The sequence below is a fragment of the Silurus aristotelis genome, assembly GCF_946808225.1.
Source record: "Silurus aristotelis genome assembly, chromosome: 3".
Taxonomy (NCBI): domain Eukaryota; kingdom Metazoa; phylum Chordata; class Actinopteri; order Siluriformes; family Siluridae; genus Silurus; species Silurus aristotelis.
In genome coordinates, this window is record NC_139576.1 from 25647524 (window position 1) to 25662616 (window position 15093).

General features: G+C 38.0%; 1 protein-coding gene across 1 annotated transcript in view; it reads left to right on the forward strand.

Annotated features, from left to right (window-relative positions):
* The window catches only part of slc4a3 (solute carrier family 4 member 3), a 64594-nt gene that overhangs the window by 25994 nt on the left and 23507 nt on the right, over nucleotides 1–15093 (forward strand). The window contains exons 3-6 of the mRNA XM_083537488.1: nucleotides 5226–5382; nucleotides 7118–7365; nucleotides 8313–8494; nucleotides 10521–10741. Coding sequence (XP_083393614.1) covers nucleotides 5226–5382; nucleotides 7118–7365; nucleotides 8313–8494; nucleotides 10521–10741 — 808 coding nt within the window. The remainder of the gene's footprint in view (nucleotides 1–5225; nucleotides 5383–7117; nucleotides 7366–8312; nucleotides 8495–10520; nucleotides 10742–15093) is intronic.

The following is a 15093-nucleotide window of genomic DNA, read 5'->3' on the forward strand; positions in this document are numbered from 1 at the left end:
GTAGTGGCACCCTTGGCGGAACCCTGAAGCAGAGCAGCATCCTAGGTGGAACTCTGAAGCGGAGCGGCACCCTAGGCAGAACATTGAATCGGAGCGGCACCCTCGGCAGAACATTGAAGCAGAGCGGCACCCTCGGCGGAACTCTGAAGCGGAGCGGCACGCTCGGAGGTGCACTGGAGCTGAGAGATGCGTTCGGTGGAACTCTGGAGCGGAGCCCTCTCAGAATCGAGGGGGCTGTAGTGGAGATCCACCGTAACCATCCCAAAAATCCCTGTGAGAAGCCTGATGAAACTGCCGTACGAGCCGAACTCGCCTTCATACGTGCTCCACAATCTAATGGCCCCAGCAGTACTGGCTGACGCTCCATAGGAATCTGCCCCACTTGGCCGATTCGCCGGAGAAGCGAGCCTTGAAGCTCATCGTGCTCTTGGAGGGGCGTGGCAGTAGTACTGGCTGACGCTCCATAGGAATCTATGATTCTATGGAATCTACGGTGCTTGCATGATCCAGAACCGGCGAGCATAATCCGCGAGGAGCGGCAGGGGTCTTCTGGTAGAAATATGAAGCGGAGTTTGGCTGCCAATCCATCGCGGTAGGGCGATCCTTTTTTTTTGTTTTGATCGGACCTTCTGTCAGGGTGTGGACCATGGGTCGGAAGCGGAAGTAAATTTATCATGTTTATTTCCAACACACAGCACACAAACACCATTCAGAGAGCTTACAAACCGTAATGCGGGTTTTGTCCGTAAAGCCTGACAGTCCCTTTTAGCCGTGACTAAGGTGGATCCTGTATAAACAAAAATTAGCTTAGCTTCTTAGCACTCATCCTTTTCAATGTAATAACTAAAATGCTGTTATGATGAATGTTTTGGTATTAGGAACTGGCATGTGCAGGGTTTTGCTCTGCAATTTTATTCTAATTATGCCATTTATATGAGTAAAGCAATTTCATTAGCATTAATGTTCCCAAAACATTTTGTTATTACAGCCGTTCAAAAACAGTTTGCTCTGGAAACTCACATCATTAATTGTATAGCTTTAATGGAGAACATTTGTTTTTAGTTAGGTGTATTTAAGTCTGAATTGAAGGGAAACATTTATAAACCATAGCCATTTTAACATGTAATCTTTTTACCTTAATTCCATTCGGCAGACACACTTATCCAGAGCGGCTTACATTTATTTTACTTATACAACTGATCAGTTGTGGATAAGGGCTTTGGTCCAGGCTTCAGTATTAGCAACGCTGTGAATTGAACTCATGACCTACTGATCAGTGCCTTTTATACCACTTCGATAAATGTTGCCTTTTACATTCTTTTATTTGGAGGACCATACAATGACATGCATTTAACAGCTGGCTGGCAAATGACCTGCATTTAATACCTGGGTGCTTAGTTTTATTTTGTGGTGTATTTTATGTCTTAGTGTATGTGACACTTATGTATGTTACTTTACATTACATTTGCCAGATGTCTTATCCAGAGTGACTTACACTTATCTTATTTATACAACTGAGGTTACAGGTTATTGCACAAGAGCCCTGATTAGATTCTGATTAGAAGTCTGATGTCTCACTGAGCTACTATTGGCATGACTACATGGAGTTACGCATGAATTAAAATTTAGACAAGCTGAAAAATATGGACCTATTTAGGTAAATTCAAAATATGGACCTATTTAGGTAAATTCAGCTTTTCTCACTATTGCATTAAGCAAGCATGGACTAAGCTGTTTTTTTGACCCCCTTTATTTTCAGTAGATTTACATTTAAATTGCTTCATTCAAAATCAAAACATTGCTGCAGCTTTGACTGGGAAATAGCACACAATACCTGCCTCTATTGAGTGGGTGATATGATACGCTCTGCAGTGGCCTTGTGAGGGATACTTGCACTCTGTGAGAGCTCTCTTCTACACTCACAATGGCTCCTTTAATGCTTTACTTTTTTTTATATAACTTCACCATTGTATAATGCCACAAAGACTATAAGTTAAACTGTAGAGATTCTTTCATCTCTTCGCCGTGTCAGAGGGCAGCAGTAATGTAGAGGTGGGCTGGAACTGCTGTCCACCTGTGTGCCATGTAACTCTATCTCCAGCTTGCCCTGTGTGCTAATGAAGAGCGAGCAAACACATCTGTTAGCCAGCACTGATTTTCCAGCCCACATCGCCTCACTTCATCTTCATTCTCCCACGATGAATAGAGCGCCAATCCATAACCTTTATAGCCATCGCACGCTTCCAATCGTAGTCGGGCCATTAACATTCGCACAATGAGACAGTGCTTTGACTCAAAGAGAAGAGAAACAAATGCTGCTTAAGTCTCTTGTCCTCTCTCGGGTCCAATACAGTGAAGAGACAGAGGGAAGTGGCATTTAAAAAGCAATCTGCTAAAATGCCGTCTATTGTTTTATGTTTGTTTGTTCTTTTGTTATTACATGTTGGTAATTTAGGCGAGACAATTACAGTGAAAAGAAGACAACTGTCCAAAGGAGCTATATTACTTTCGGTGGCTGAATCTCAAATGAATTTAATATATAGTACATTTTGCTGTGCCTGGCACACCACTAAATTACAACCTGTGTAAGGAGTTTATGGATTAAATATAAAGAAGCACATGTATAAACCATATGGCATGTGGCTTAACTTTTGGATTGTTTAAATGATCCTGCATGAGGACAAACTGAAGATGGCAGATGGAGCATATGTGATTAATATAAATCCATTTGGAATGCAGCCTGTATGTCCGAACAGCATCCGCTTACTGTAAATAAAGATCAATCTGAAACATTAAACATGCCAGAATTATGATTTTACTTTTTTCTTATTATTTTAGACAAACACAATTTTCTTTTGGGTTTATTACATACACGTCTTCTACCATTTGCTGCGTCTGAGACATTTCATTGACATTTACTTCTATTAACAGCGATGCACAGAAGTGTTTAAATAATATAGTCGAATAAATATTCAAATGCATTCAAATGCAAGGAAACATTTAAGGAATGAAAATCAAGTATAAATATTGACTTGATCCTGGGCATTTGTTTTTACTGTGTTTTACAGGATAAAAAACTTGAATAATTCAAATGATATTTTTCTTTGTGCATGTATATTTTGAATGCAATGCTTACATGATCATATTAAAGTGAGATGCATTTGCCCTCATCACTGTACTTAACCTGGTTCACTTGTAGTCGGATCTCCTCAGACATCTAAATATGGCATAAGAGGCTGAAACAGATCCAACTGAGGCAATCAGGATAAAAAAAAAAAAAAAACACAGACAGAATAGGAAAGACTGTAATAACTGGTGCTGTAGCAGACTTCATTTACGATGCAGGACTGGATGTACCGCTTTTTTTTCAGTTTGAAGAATGAGATCATTAATGCAGCTTGCTTTGACAAGTTTTAAGTACTTTTCATATGTTAACCTCAGAATGGATTTACAAGACAAGGGTAAGGGAATTCAGAATAGAATATGGTACAGTTATTTGTTAAACATTTTGGGCAGAGAAACAAAAGTACGTATGTTGTTCTTCCACAGGGTAAGATGTGCCACTAAATAAAGTGTTGTCCTGATTAATTCAAGCAAAGCTAAGAGACACAGACGACAAAGACTGCTTTGTCTGCTTTAATTAGTGGCTTCCTATTCTGCTTTCATTCTTGCGGTTTGGTGTGTTTGGACCATCTGCTCTGATTAATTGCCACCAGGCACTTTTAGAGAACAGCCGAGTCTTTGCACACTGTGAGGCACCTTCTGAAGGAGGAGGTTAAAGTTGGAGCCTGTTTAAATCTTCCTTTTTCTAGGGCCATGTTACTTACCATGTTACTCATAAACACTTTTTTTATTTAAGTATCTGGAGATTAAAGCACAGTGAGTGCATTTCCTACTTTTTGCATTTACATGAACATTGTACTTACAATTATCTCATTTATGTTCTCAAATGTTTCATATATTTGGTGATATAATGACTCATTTTTTTTTTTTATCGGTGCTTGTATGACATGACAGATGCGCTTATATGAGTAGTAGATGTTGTTGACAACCCTGAGCTTTGCAGTCTGCCTCCTGGGGTTGGTGACATTTACTCTGACTGATCTGGCTGCCTTGTAGGTTGCTGTCCTGCTTCCTCGACCTGCACCATCACTCCTGAACCTATTCAAAGCTGACATTAAAGTATTTGAGGCCAAGAGGCAGACATCTACTTGCCTCCATGCCAGTGAGACCCCACTGTGGGAAGTGTTACATCATTTATAGGAGTTAATGAAAAATCAGATAGCAGATAGTTTTGAGTATTGATTATTTACTGCTTTTTTTCAATCACTCATTTCATCTTAAATTCAGAAACCTTCAGCAGTTTCTAACAGAGAAGGTTCCAAGTAAAAACCTATAGTAAAAGAGCCCTAAAGCCACTGGAAATTACACTATTAATAAAAATGTTGTACCTTACATGATTTTACTCATTCATTAGTTCTGTTTTAGTATAATAAGGAAGATAATCATTTTAAATAATTATATAGATCTTTGCTGTGCGAGTTGTAATTTTAAAAGACTACAATAAAACTTTAAAGCACATTTTTTACACTAGCATTGCTCTTACCTTGGTTTCGTGACATTTAAGTATAACCATGCTTAGGTTTAAAAATAAGTCTGAAAATAAGACATTTAGATTCACTGAATGCAAAATGCTTTTTTCTTGCTACACGATTGTGAGAGGCTGTTTGCACATTAGATTGACATTTTAACATTTACATTTATGACATTTGGCAGATGCCCTTATCCAGAGCGACTTACATTTAACTTATTCATACAACTGAGAAGCTATGGGGTTATGGGCCTTGCTCAGGGGTCCAAGAGTAGCAGCTTATAAATATCGCTTTTTATAGTGTTATAAATAATCAAAGAAAGGAAATGTTCAACATCTTGACTATTCAGTATGTACAATTCTATTTTTTCTAAGTCACTTAACATTTCAATAATTTTGTAATATTCACCACGCTAACTGCTACATACAAAAGTTCAGATTTTCTTTGAGTATTATCAATTATTTTGACGCTGATGGATTTACAACAACTACCAAGTCCATGCCAGCTGCAGTGCATTATACTATTAAAGCAAATATTAAGAGACTCAAAGTTAAATGAAGAAAAATTAAGAAAACTGTACACTGTATCAGTTATAAACTGACTATATGATTGTGTTTCGGTTCTTGTGTTCAGGTTCTGGCTGAGGAGGAAAAGGCTTCCACAGAAGGGCTGGAAGATGAAGACTGGGACAGGGCTTTGTCTGTGGAGCGTTTTGGGGACATCATCACAGAGTCCGGCACGAATGGTGCAGACAAAATGGGTCGCAGCTACAATGAAAAGGACTTTGAATGTAGGTATAGCCGTTTTTTTCAAACAATTAATGTAAAGACTCCTGGTGTCTTTTAAAGTAGAATATTACATTGTTACATTATTGCAATGTAAAATTGTGCATTCCGTGTTAGAAATGTGAGTAATTTCTTGAATGATTGCAAATGCTATTCTTTTGTTTTTAATACATATGATTATGTTCTTAAGAGTCTCACACAGCGAATGAATTCTGTAGGGCTATGCAGCAGGTTTTCATGATTTAGCGTTAAAGCTCTAGCTTTGAGGAGAACAACTGTCTGATCTGTAGAGAGAATTCTCTCTCTTTCTATTTCTCTAGTCATTTTTTACACACCTTCGGCACAATTTTTTTACTATTATCAAAGTAATTTTTTTCTTAGAAACCTCATAAATCAAGGTTTTTGTCCTTGTATAAAATACAAGGATTGCATATGATTTCAGTACCAGGTAACGAAATACTGAGGAAAACGAAATTAATGGTTCACACAGCAACATGAAAAGAGCCTCCTCCTCCTTTTACTAATCATGCATGCCGAGAGACGTGTTTCTTGTAATGACAGTTTAAAAAATGCAAATCTTCTGAAGGCTGAAGCACACAGCTATGTTTTTATGATAATGTCATTGCATCCCATTGTTTGATGTCTGGGCTCAATTGTTAGAACTGTTGGAACATTCAGTTAAACTGAACCACTCAACAAAGACAAATTTGTGAGAACGATATATCCTCACTGATGACCATATGAGGTGTGATTCGAGCAGAAAAAGATTTGTTCTGCGAGTCTTCCAAAGACATTTCTGTCACAGTCCTTGGTCTGTGTTCCAAGGGGTTAAACCCACATGTACCAGTGACCTAAAACTTTCCATTCATTAAGATCTGGAAAAGATAATGAGGATTTTCATGGCTCAATGCAATGCAGTGTTGTACCAGGCTATATGGAGAACACTTAGGAGAACAATAATGTTCAATGAGATGACATAGCATCAGCAGAAATGTCCACCTGCACTTTGGTGAACTGTTTCCAGATCTGGGACACCAATTCTGGGTGCAGACGCTGTCACTGCAAGACTTTATAAACTGTCCCACTGCACTATTATATAGTCCCAGTAAGTGATTTTTCTCTCAGTGAGAGAGACCATATGTGGGACCACCTGGAGATTCTTTGTAAAGCGAAGACAGACATTTGACCTCATACTGCTTTGATGATTGATGTTTCTGACAGTCTCAGTGTTGTACGAATGGACTCGTATGTGTCAACATCTCAGAACTGTTAAGATTTTCAGAGCCAGGCTGCCATCAATTCTTGCAGGTTGAAGTGTTCTCACACCAGGGGGCAACATCCGATCCTTCTGATGGTCATAAATCTTGAAAACATCCATTGTGCTGTAGAGAAACTGAATGGTAGTAATTAATTTGGAATAAATGTCCATAGAAAGCAAACCTAAAAAAAAAAAAACCTGTATTCTGCTGATTGCTTAACCATTTTATTGAGACAGCTTATCATTAATTGTGGGCCATTATACAGTTTCTTTGCACTCTGGAAGTACCTTGGACCTGTAGGTTCCTTTACTAGAATTGTTTTTCATAAAGCACATATTACAATGTTATAGCTAGCCTGGTGAAATCAGCAAGATTTGCTGAAAGGATTTTTTTAAATACACTTTTGTAATTCCTAAGGGAATCTTTAGCAAATAAATCTGTCAAAAATAGTATTGTTTTGTGGATGCATCTGTTCTATCAGACCACCGACACACGTTCCACCACACGCACCACCCGCTGTCCACCCACCTGCCCCCACAGCGCTTCAGGAAGAGGGTGCTCAGTATGGAGCGTCGGCGCAAGAAGAAGCGCAGGAAAAAGAAGACTTCTATGCCACCCTCTGATGTCACACCCACCATCCATGAGGTAGATGAGGAGGAGGTGGAATCTGAGCCAGAAGTACAGGGCCAAGACACCACACCTACTGAGCCCCCTGAACAACAGATGCAGGTAATTAGATGTAACATGCCTTTTTGTTTGTGATTCAGGATTAGTGCTCTAAATTTCAAACATTTTGAACTTATATATGGCTTTATTCAAGTTTTGGAAGAAGGTTTATAAAATCACATGTTAGATAAGGTCAATTACAGCCCTTGTCTGGCTCGCTAGTGGCACATCAACCCAATTTCCAACGATGCCAGTATCTGGAGATCAGAGAGGCTTCATTTGCCTTTTTTTGTGAGTTCTAAAAGATGGGTCAGTGTTACCCTGGTCAATTGTCTCCTAACTGATGCATATTATATATAACTCTTAGCAGGCCTCCAAGAACAACTTTGCCACAATATTCAGCAGCTACACTCTTCAGTGTCAGTGGTTGCACATCCTGACTTTGTCCCAGCTAAAAGTAGAAAAAAAAGAAGCAAAAAATATTAAAAAAAAAACTTTTAATGTTCTATAGCTCTAAAAAGAAATTAAATGTATTTAATTCAAGCTAAATGATCACTTTAGACCTTCTGTAAGAAATGCAAAGAATAGTGTATATATCAGTGAGCTAGAGAAATCTCAGGTACATTGATACAGAACTGCAAACAAACAGAACATTAAACAGCAAAGAGAGTATATACTTTTCCGTTCTGCTGTTTGAGTGTTTGTGTGTGTGTCTAGGTGTATTTAATTTTCTGTTGAAGGTATGCAGGAGTTGGTGTATGACAGATGTTCTAGATGTGTGTGTGTGTGTTTGGGCAGTAAGGGTATTGCACACCAAAGACATGCAAAATGCAGGTGTGTATGCTATATATGATGACTTTGTGTTTAGTGGAAGTTTGAAAGTGCTGACATTGCAGCGTGTTACAGATATACAGATACACTTTTGCTGACTCAATGTTAAAGATCCTACATTCATTCTGTGAGGGTGCAAAAAAGAGAAAGGGAGTTTAATGCATGTTGTCCTCTCTCAGTTTAGCTTGGGAAGTGAGGGGCTGATGATGCCACCTGTTCCTCTCCCCACATTTCACATGGAAAATGAAAGACCCCCAAGCCCTGAGCTACCTATTACTAAACCCACAGAAATACATGAGGAGGATTTACAGGACAAAAAGGAAGAGGAAGAAGAGGAGGAAGATGAGGAAGCATTAAATAGGTAAGCAGAAACTTAAATATTTTGCAACACACATTCACTGAATAGCTAAATAAAACTGGTGGGTCTTTCATACGCTTCTAATAATACCCATAATCTATCCATATACTGTGTATATATATATCATGGTTATTTCTTCATATGTCGTTATACACTCCAGATTTTCTGCATTTCTCATGCTGGAGTTTCAGTGGATTTATCTAGGGAAAAAACTACCAGGTTTTGACTTTCTTGACTTTGTAAAGCATTATATGTTTTAAGAACAGTACTGTGGTTGCTATATGAAGCAAGTTTTAATTACAAATATAATACTCAAACAGAATTCTTGAATCAGATTTGTCAGAATGATTTATTTTCATGATCCAAAATGGGTCAGATTCTACATTTTATACCTATTTTCTATAACAATACAGTATCTGACACTGGAACTTGTTTCTTGTAAACAGATTATAGTAATGACTAATTTAAGGACACATTTATGTAGCAATAATTCACCATAGCATTTCCTTTTTTTTAAGAAATAGGATTTTGTGGTTTATTGACAACATAAGCTGTGTTTATATTATATTAATTTGTTAAAAAAAAAGGTAAAATAAAGAGATTGGCTTGTAAGCAAATGGGGGTTTACACTTTTATTTGTTAATTTGCAATTGTTTTGCAGACATTGCAAGATGTGAGCATGTTCAGCGATGTCACAACGTTAAGAAAAGTTTATGCAAACTTACAGACATTTGGTGCAGTAAAGACAAAGCACACAAATACCCTTCTCCTGATTTGTAAAATGCTAGTTGCATCACCCTTTTGATTAAACAATGAGTGGCAGCTAGCAGCTTTATAGTACAGTGACTGGTGAAGGTGTGAACATACCTGTCATACTGTAGCTGTCTTTGGAAAAATAATCCTTGGGGTGGTATCAGACTGTATAACACCACCTAGTTTCTATAATTGGATCCTTATGAGCATTTAATGGATCACTTTGATTGCTATTTTTGCCCAATTAATTAATATTCAGTATTAGTTAGATGTAATCAAATGTTTTACTCAGTTAATGTTAGATATTATTATACATAATTTCATCCCTTATTATGAAATGCTAATATGCTCTATATACACAAGTTATCATTACTATTTTATTACCACAGTTTATGTTTATTTGTGTCATTCTATTGTGATTATGAAGAGACTCCATTTAGTCAAAGAATCCTACAATAAGATGTTACATAATGTTACATAATAGATGTTACATGCTTCAGTCACACCACTGGCCTCCCTATAATTTAGCAGATATATTTTCTCTTAATTGTGGTAAGAAACACAAAAAATCTAACAATTGAGCATGTACATTTGAACATTATCTATTTTTAATGGCTAGGAACGCTTAAATATGTTGAAATAAATCAATGTGAAATTTAGAAACATCCCTGAGATGTACTGGGCCTGTCATATGTAACTTAATTGCATTCACAATATAAATAATTTGTAAAATGATTAATTATGCATTAGAAGAAAGCAGAGATGGATTCCCTCTCTCTCTCTCTCTCTCTCTCTCTCTCTCTCTCTCTCTCTCTCTCTCTCTTTCTCTCTCTCTCTATCTATCTCTCTCTCTCTCTCTCTGCTTATGTGTTCTATTTAAAGGCATGTAGAGAAGCATTCACATAACTGGATGATGCAAACTGGTGCACAGAAAATGAGCATGTTCAATAAAGAGCTTGGTGCAGTATTACGGTGCTACTGGAACTGAAAAAAAGCTATAGCTGTGCTGAGACAAAGGATGCTCATGCCTATATTTATACTCGAGCTCCCTCTGCTGGCTGACTGAGATTCCCTCTGAGATGCTGTTATAACTACTGTAGATGATTGTGCCAAGCATGTATGTATAAGCGTGTAAGTTGTACAGTGCTGTACTTTTTGGGAGTGTTCTGGCTTAAAGACCTTTGACATCTGACCCTAAAGATTTTCTTTAGTATGTCTTGTCGAAATAAATGAGTATGCCTTTGTATTCTAAATAAGTTGTGCCTATGCTTTACAGGTTTAATCCGCCTTTAGAGCTGGCCAGTATCCCCACACGGGCCTGGTTCTGCCGGAAACCTGTCCATCGCCTGAGTGGAGCCCAGCGCACCAACTACGACCTGAGAGAACGCATTTGCATTGGCAGCATGACTGCTTTGGAGACCGCTGTTTATCAGAAAGTGCCCACAGACGAAGCCGAGGCTCAAATGCTTGCAACTGTTGACCTGGATGACATGAAGAGTAAGTGTGGCAATGTGGAGTGTTCAAGTTAAAATTATTTATTATTATTTTTTCTTTTTATATAGGAAGTACAGGTATATATTACTAAAGTATATACATATCTACATATTTGTGTGTGTTCTATTTTATGTTTCATCATGCTAATAGAGACTGCAATTTACCTGTTAATTAGTTAGCGAAATTTCAGTCAATGCAGCATAGAGGTTTTGCTAGATGGATAATTAAACAAAATGTTCTGAGACGAATACAAGTATTATCTTTACAATATTTACCAATTACACAAACAAAAGACAAGCTTACTAGATTCATAAATCTGTCACATATGAGATTACTGACCAGCTCTGAGCTTTGTTTAAGTCTCTACACTGAGGCCTAGAAATGTTCCAGCATGACAATGGCCCTGTGCACATGGAGAACTCCATAAAGACATGATTATGCCAAGGTTGAAGCAGGAGAAATCTGAGTATCTTGTTGCAGGGGTAGCTCTGTGGTTAACATGTTGGATTTCAGATCAGAAGGTCGTGAGTTTAAATCTCACCACTGCTAAGCTGCCACTGATGGACCCTTGAAAAAAGGCTCTTAACCCTCAAATGCTCAGTTGTAAAAAGGAGATAATTGGACGTTGTTTTGGATAAGGGCGTCTGCCAAATTCTGTAAATGTAAATAAATGTCCTGAACAGAAGGCTGACCTCAATCCCACTGATCACCTTTGCAATGGATTTGATTCCAAGCCTCCTTGAATGAATAAAGTGTCCAACGTCATTAACGCTCTTATATATAAATCAGCATATCCCGCACCAATACCAAAAAAGTATTGAAATATTTTTCTATCGCTAATCATTATATGAAAAACCCGTTAATTCCGCCTACTTACATTCACCCCTAGAGTCCATGTGGGTTTCCGTATGACACTTTAAAAGCCTTTTGTCCAGCAGTTAATCTGTGCACCCAGTAAAACTCAGCTGTCATTGTAATCCACAAAAGCTGTGTTTCACTGGGTTTAATGATATTGTTAAGGAGTTCAGGGTTTTAGGCTTGCGCTGTCCATTGAAAACAGTTTCTATTAAATAAATGAAAAGTGTAATAATGCAGTGTAATATGTAATCATTTCATTCATGAAAATGTCATTTCCCCAAAACATCTAAATATTATAAACATATTTCTGCATTTAATAAACATCACCACATTTTGATGAAGAAAATCACCTGTGCTGTGATGCACTTCAACATAAAGGGTTCTTTAAAGGTTCTTTGGATGGATGGTAGTTATGTTTATTTCAGTATTTGTATATATGTATATAGGCTAAATCCAAAATGATTTCTTTGTGCCCTAGAGTTTCCCCTATGACCTATGGGTATTTGATAAAAATTTGTTGCAAACAATTCCATGCTTATGAAGGACCATTTCAGCAAGTAGCATGACTGACTGGATACAACGATTACTTTTAAATGGGCTTTTCCAAGCTTTTAATACCGTATTTTTCAGACTATAAGCCGCTACTTTTTTCCCACGTTTTTGAACCCCGCGGCTTAAACAACGTAGCGGCTAATTTAGGGATTTTTCCCGGGTTTTTCCCGGTTTCACAAACTTCATGCCAAAAAACTGAGCCCCGTAACATTAGACCAATGAAATTTCCGAACGGAAATGAAAAAATGCACCTCACCTCTGTTCTGAGCTGCACGGCATCGGGAGAAAAAACTTCCACCGGTGTTGATTTTTAAACGCTTGACGATGCCAAAAGATAAACTACAGAGAGAAATAGTTGTGAAAGGAAGGAGGAAGACAGTGAACAATGACTTTCTTGGTAGGCTACTGTTTAGATACAAGCCGTTGTAGCGCGTTGAGTCTGGGTCATGGGAGAGCTCGCTAACTCCAGTCTCAACAGAAATCATATAAGCACAGACAGGTTTCCAAAACTCGTGCTTTTTTATTTTTCTTGGCAACAGCGTTACGGGTTAGTCAAAGAAACTTAGAAATGAGCATCAGAAAATAATAAGGTCATATTCCTCGGTCTTGCACACATGCAGTAATACCGGGAAAATGCGGCGGCAGGCTATTCCCAAAATTCCGCTCTGCTCTTAAAGGACCCACAACATATTTCACCCGTTACACCGTGTAACAGACACTGTCTTTCGTTAAAGCCTGTGTAAAGTTCATTAGTTTCAGTGTGGACACCTGCGGCTTATTTATGTTTAAAATAAAAATCTTTGTCAAATTCAGTGGGTGCGGCTTATATTTGGGTGCGCTTTATAGTCCGGAAATTACAGTGCTTGTTCTACTGAAATTTACATCCGGAAAACTGATGACATCTGCCCTACAGTATAAGTTGGACAAGTGACAATGCCTTGTATGTTTTTACAGAAAATATTCTATATGTCTGTTTTTCATTTTCAATGACTTTTGAATTTGCTACTACAATTTTGTTGTAGTGTTTAACTAATTGATCAGGTGGTTACATAACTAAACACTAGAAGCTAGACATAGCTACTCAACCAAGGATTTAGTGTTTGGTGAAAGTGTGCTATTTGAGGACTGCACTGGCTGCAGTTTGGATGGGTCTTTTTGTTAATGCCTGCTATGTCCATGTCTATACTTATAAATGTGTTTTTGCAAAGAGCACGTCCAGGGTCAACCCAGCACTAAATCATCAGGGGTCTGGCATCAGGCCAGTTTTACTCAAACTCTATAAAAATATAGTAAACAAGGCCTGAAGTAGAAATTTGGTTGGGATCACTGGGACTGGGATGTGAGCTCTCTGTTATTTTTCCAGCAATTACCCTTAATAAAATCTGCTTAATTGAGCAAAAGGCACAAGAAAACAAACCACATATTACTCCTCCTAGCTTTAGTGTGTGGCATCAGGAAGCAGTCAGTAACCAGTTCTCATATGCTTTAAGCTTCAGGAGGACATAGAAATACAGGATGCCCAATGTAGTTGTCACGGCTTTGGTTAAAGCTTTAGGGTAATCTCTCTGAAACCAGCAATCATTAGTCATCATCCTTTTATTTTTTTTCAAAAGGTTCTGCAGTGCCTGTAATAACATGTTTTCCGATGGTTAAAGCTTCTGTTGGCATCCTTTCCACATAATATTTGGAACAACTATGTTCCACTTTATCTCTGTCCCTGTGATCCTGAGGATGTGTAGAGACTTAAAAATGGTTTCAGTGAATTGGATCTAATGAGTCTTGTGGTTCTCCAAGCATAAATTTAGATACAGTATCATTTATTGCTTTTTACTATGTCATTGAACTTACCATGAATTATAATTTTTATTCATGGTTTTACGGCATATATTTATACCTAAGGATATATATGAAATAGCAATTTGTATGTGACATGTATTTACATTGTCGGTAAACTCATTCACCTGTTCATGTTTATTAACATGCTCATCAGTTGTGTTAAAGGCTGGTGGTCCTGTTTAATAAAATTACTAAATAACTACATTTGTAAATATAATTCTCTAAAGTTATTGCCCGTATTAAAAAAAAAAAAAAAGAGTGACAGAGAAGACAGGAATGGGGGGTTGCTTGGGTTTGTTCAGGTCTGCTGGTGAGTCGGGTGGCACATCTAAGTGAAGCTGGGAACATGGTCCTGAGGCTGTAATTAACATAGTCGTTTTAATTGATTTTCCTTTGAACTTCCTGTAGTGAATCACAGATTTGGGCCTGCACTGGCACAAGCCATTTTATTTTGGCATTGCTCAGAGAAGAAGACCTGTCAATACCCACACCAACCACTACACCATTATCTCTCTTCCATGTTAATCATTTGATGTGTTCATAGGGTCATTCAGGAGAGATGGCTATTATTTCTGGTAGTTTTATTCAAGATAAATCCAGTTGAAAAGATTGTGTTGAAATCATGTATGCCTTTCACAGAGGATTAAGATAAATCAGCTGTTAAATGGGTACTTTTCCATAATAAAATGCTAAACTATTGATGTCAAAATGTTAACTGTATTTCTCTATATTTTGTAAAAAACTAATTATGAAGTTTAAAATACCTTATGGCATGTTATGTTGACGTAATACATATAATATGTGGAGTGCATAAGCGCAATTCAGGTAACAGTGTGTCAGAGATGGGAACGGTTTCCATGGAGACCTGTGATGTAGAGACAGTACACCCTAATGTGAGGCTCCATGCGTCTGGACGCTGTTTGACTAAGTGTGATGTATCAGCCGCCGCCTCCATCTGATGCTCAGCTGGCGAAACTGCTCATCTTGCACTCGTTGAATATCAGGCTACTTTTCATCATCGGCCTCTTTCTGTCCTGTTGCTGTTTCTGCTGCTGCGTTGGACAGCCACCCGGGAGCCCCCGCCTGAGATATTCAGTTGGAAGCCGACA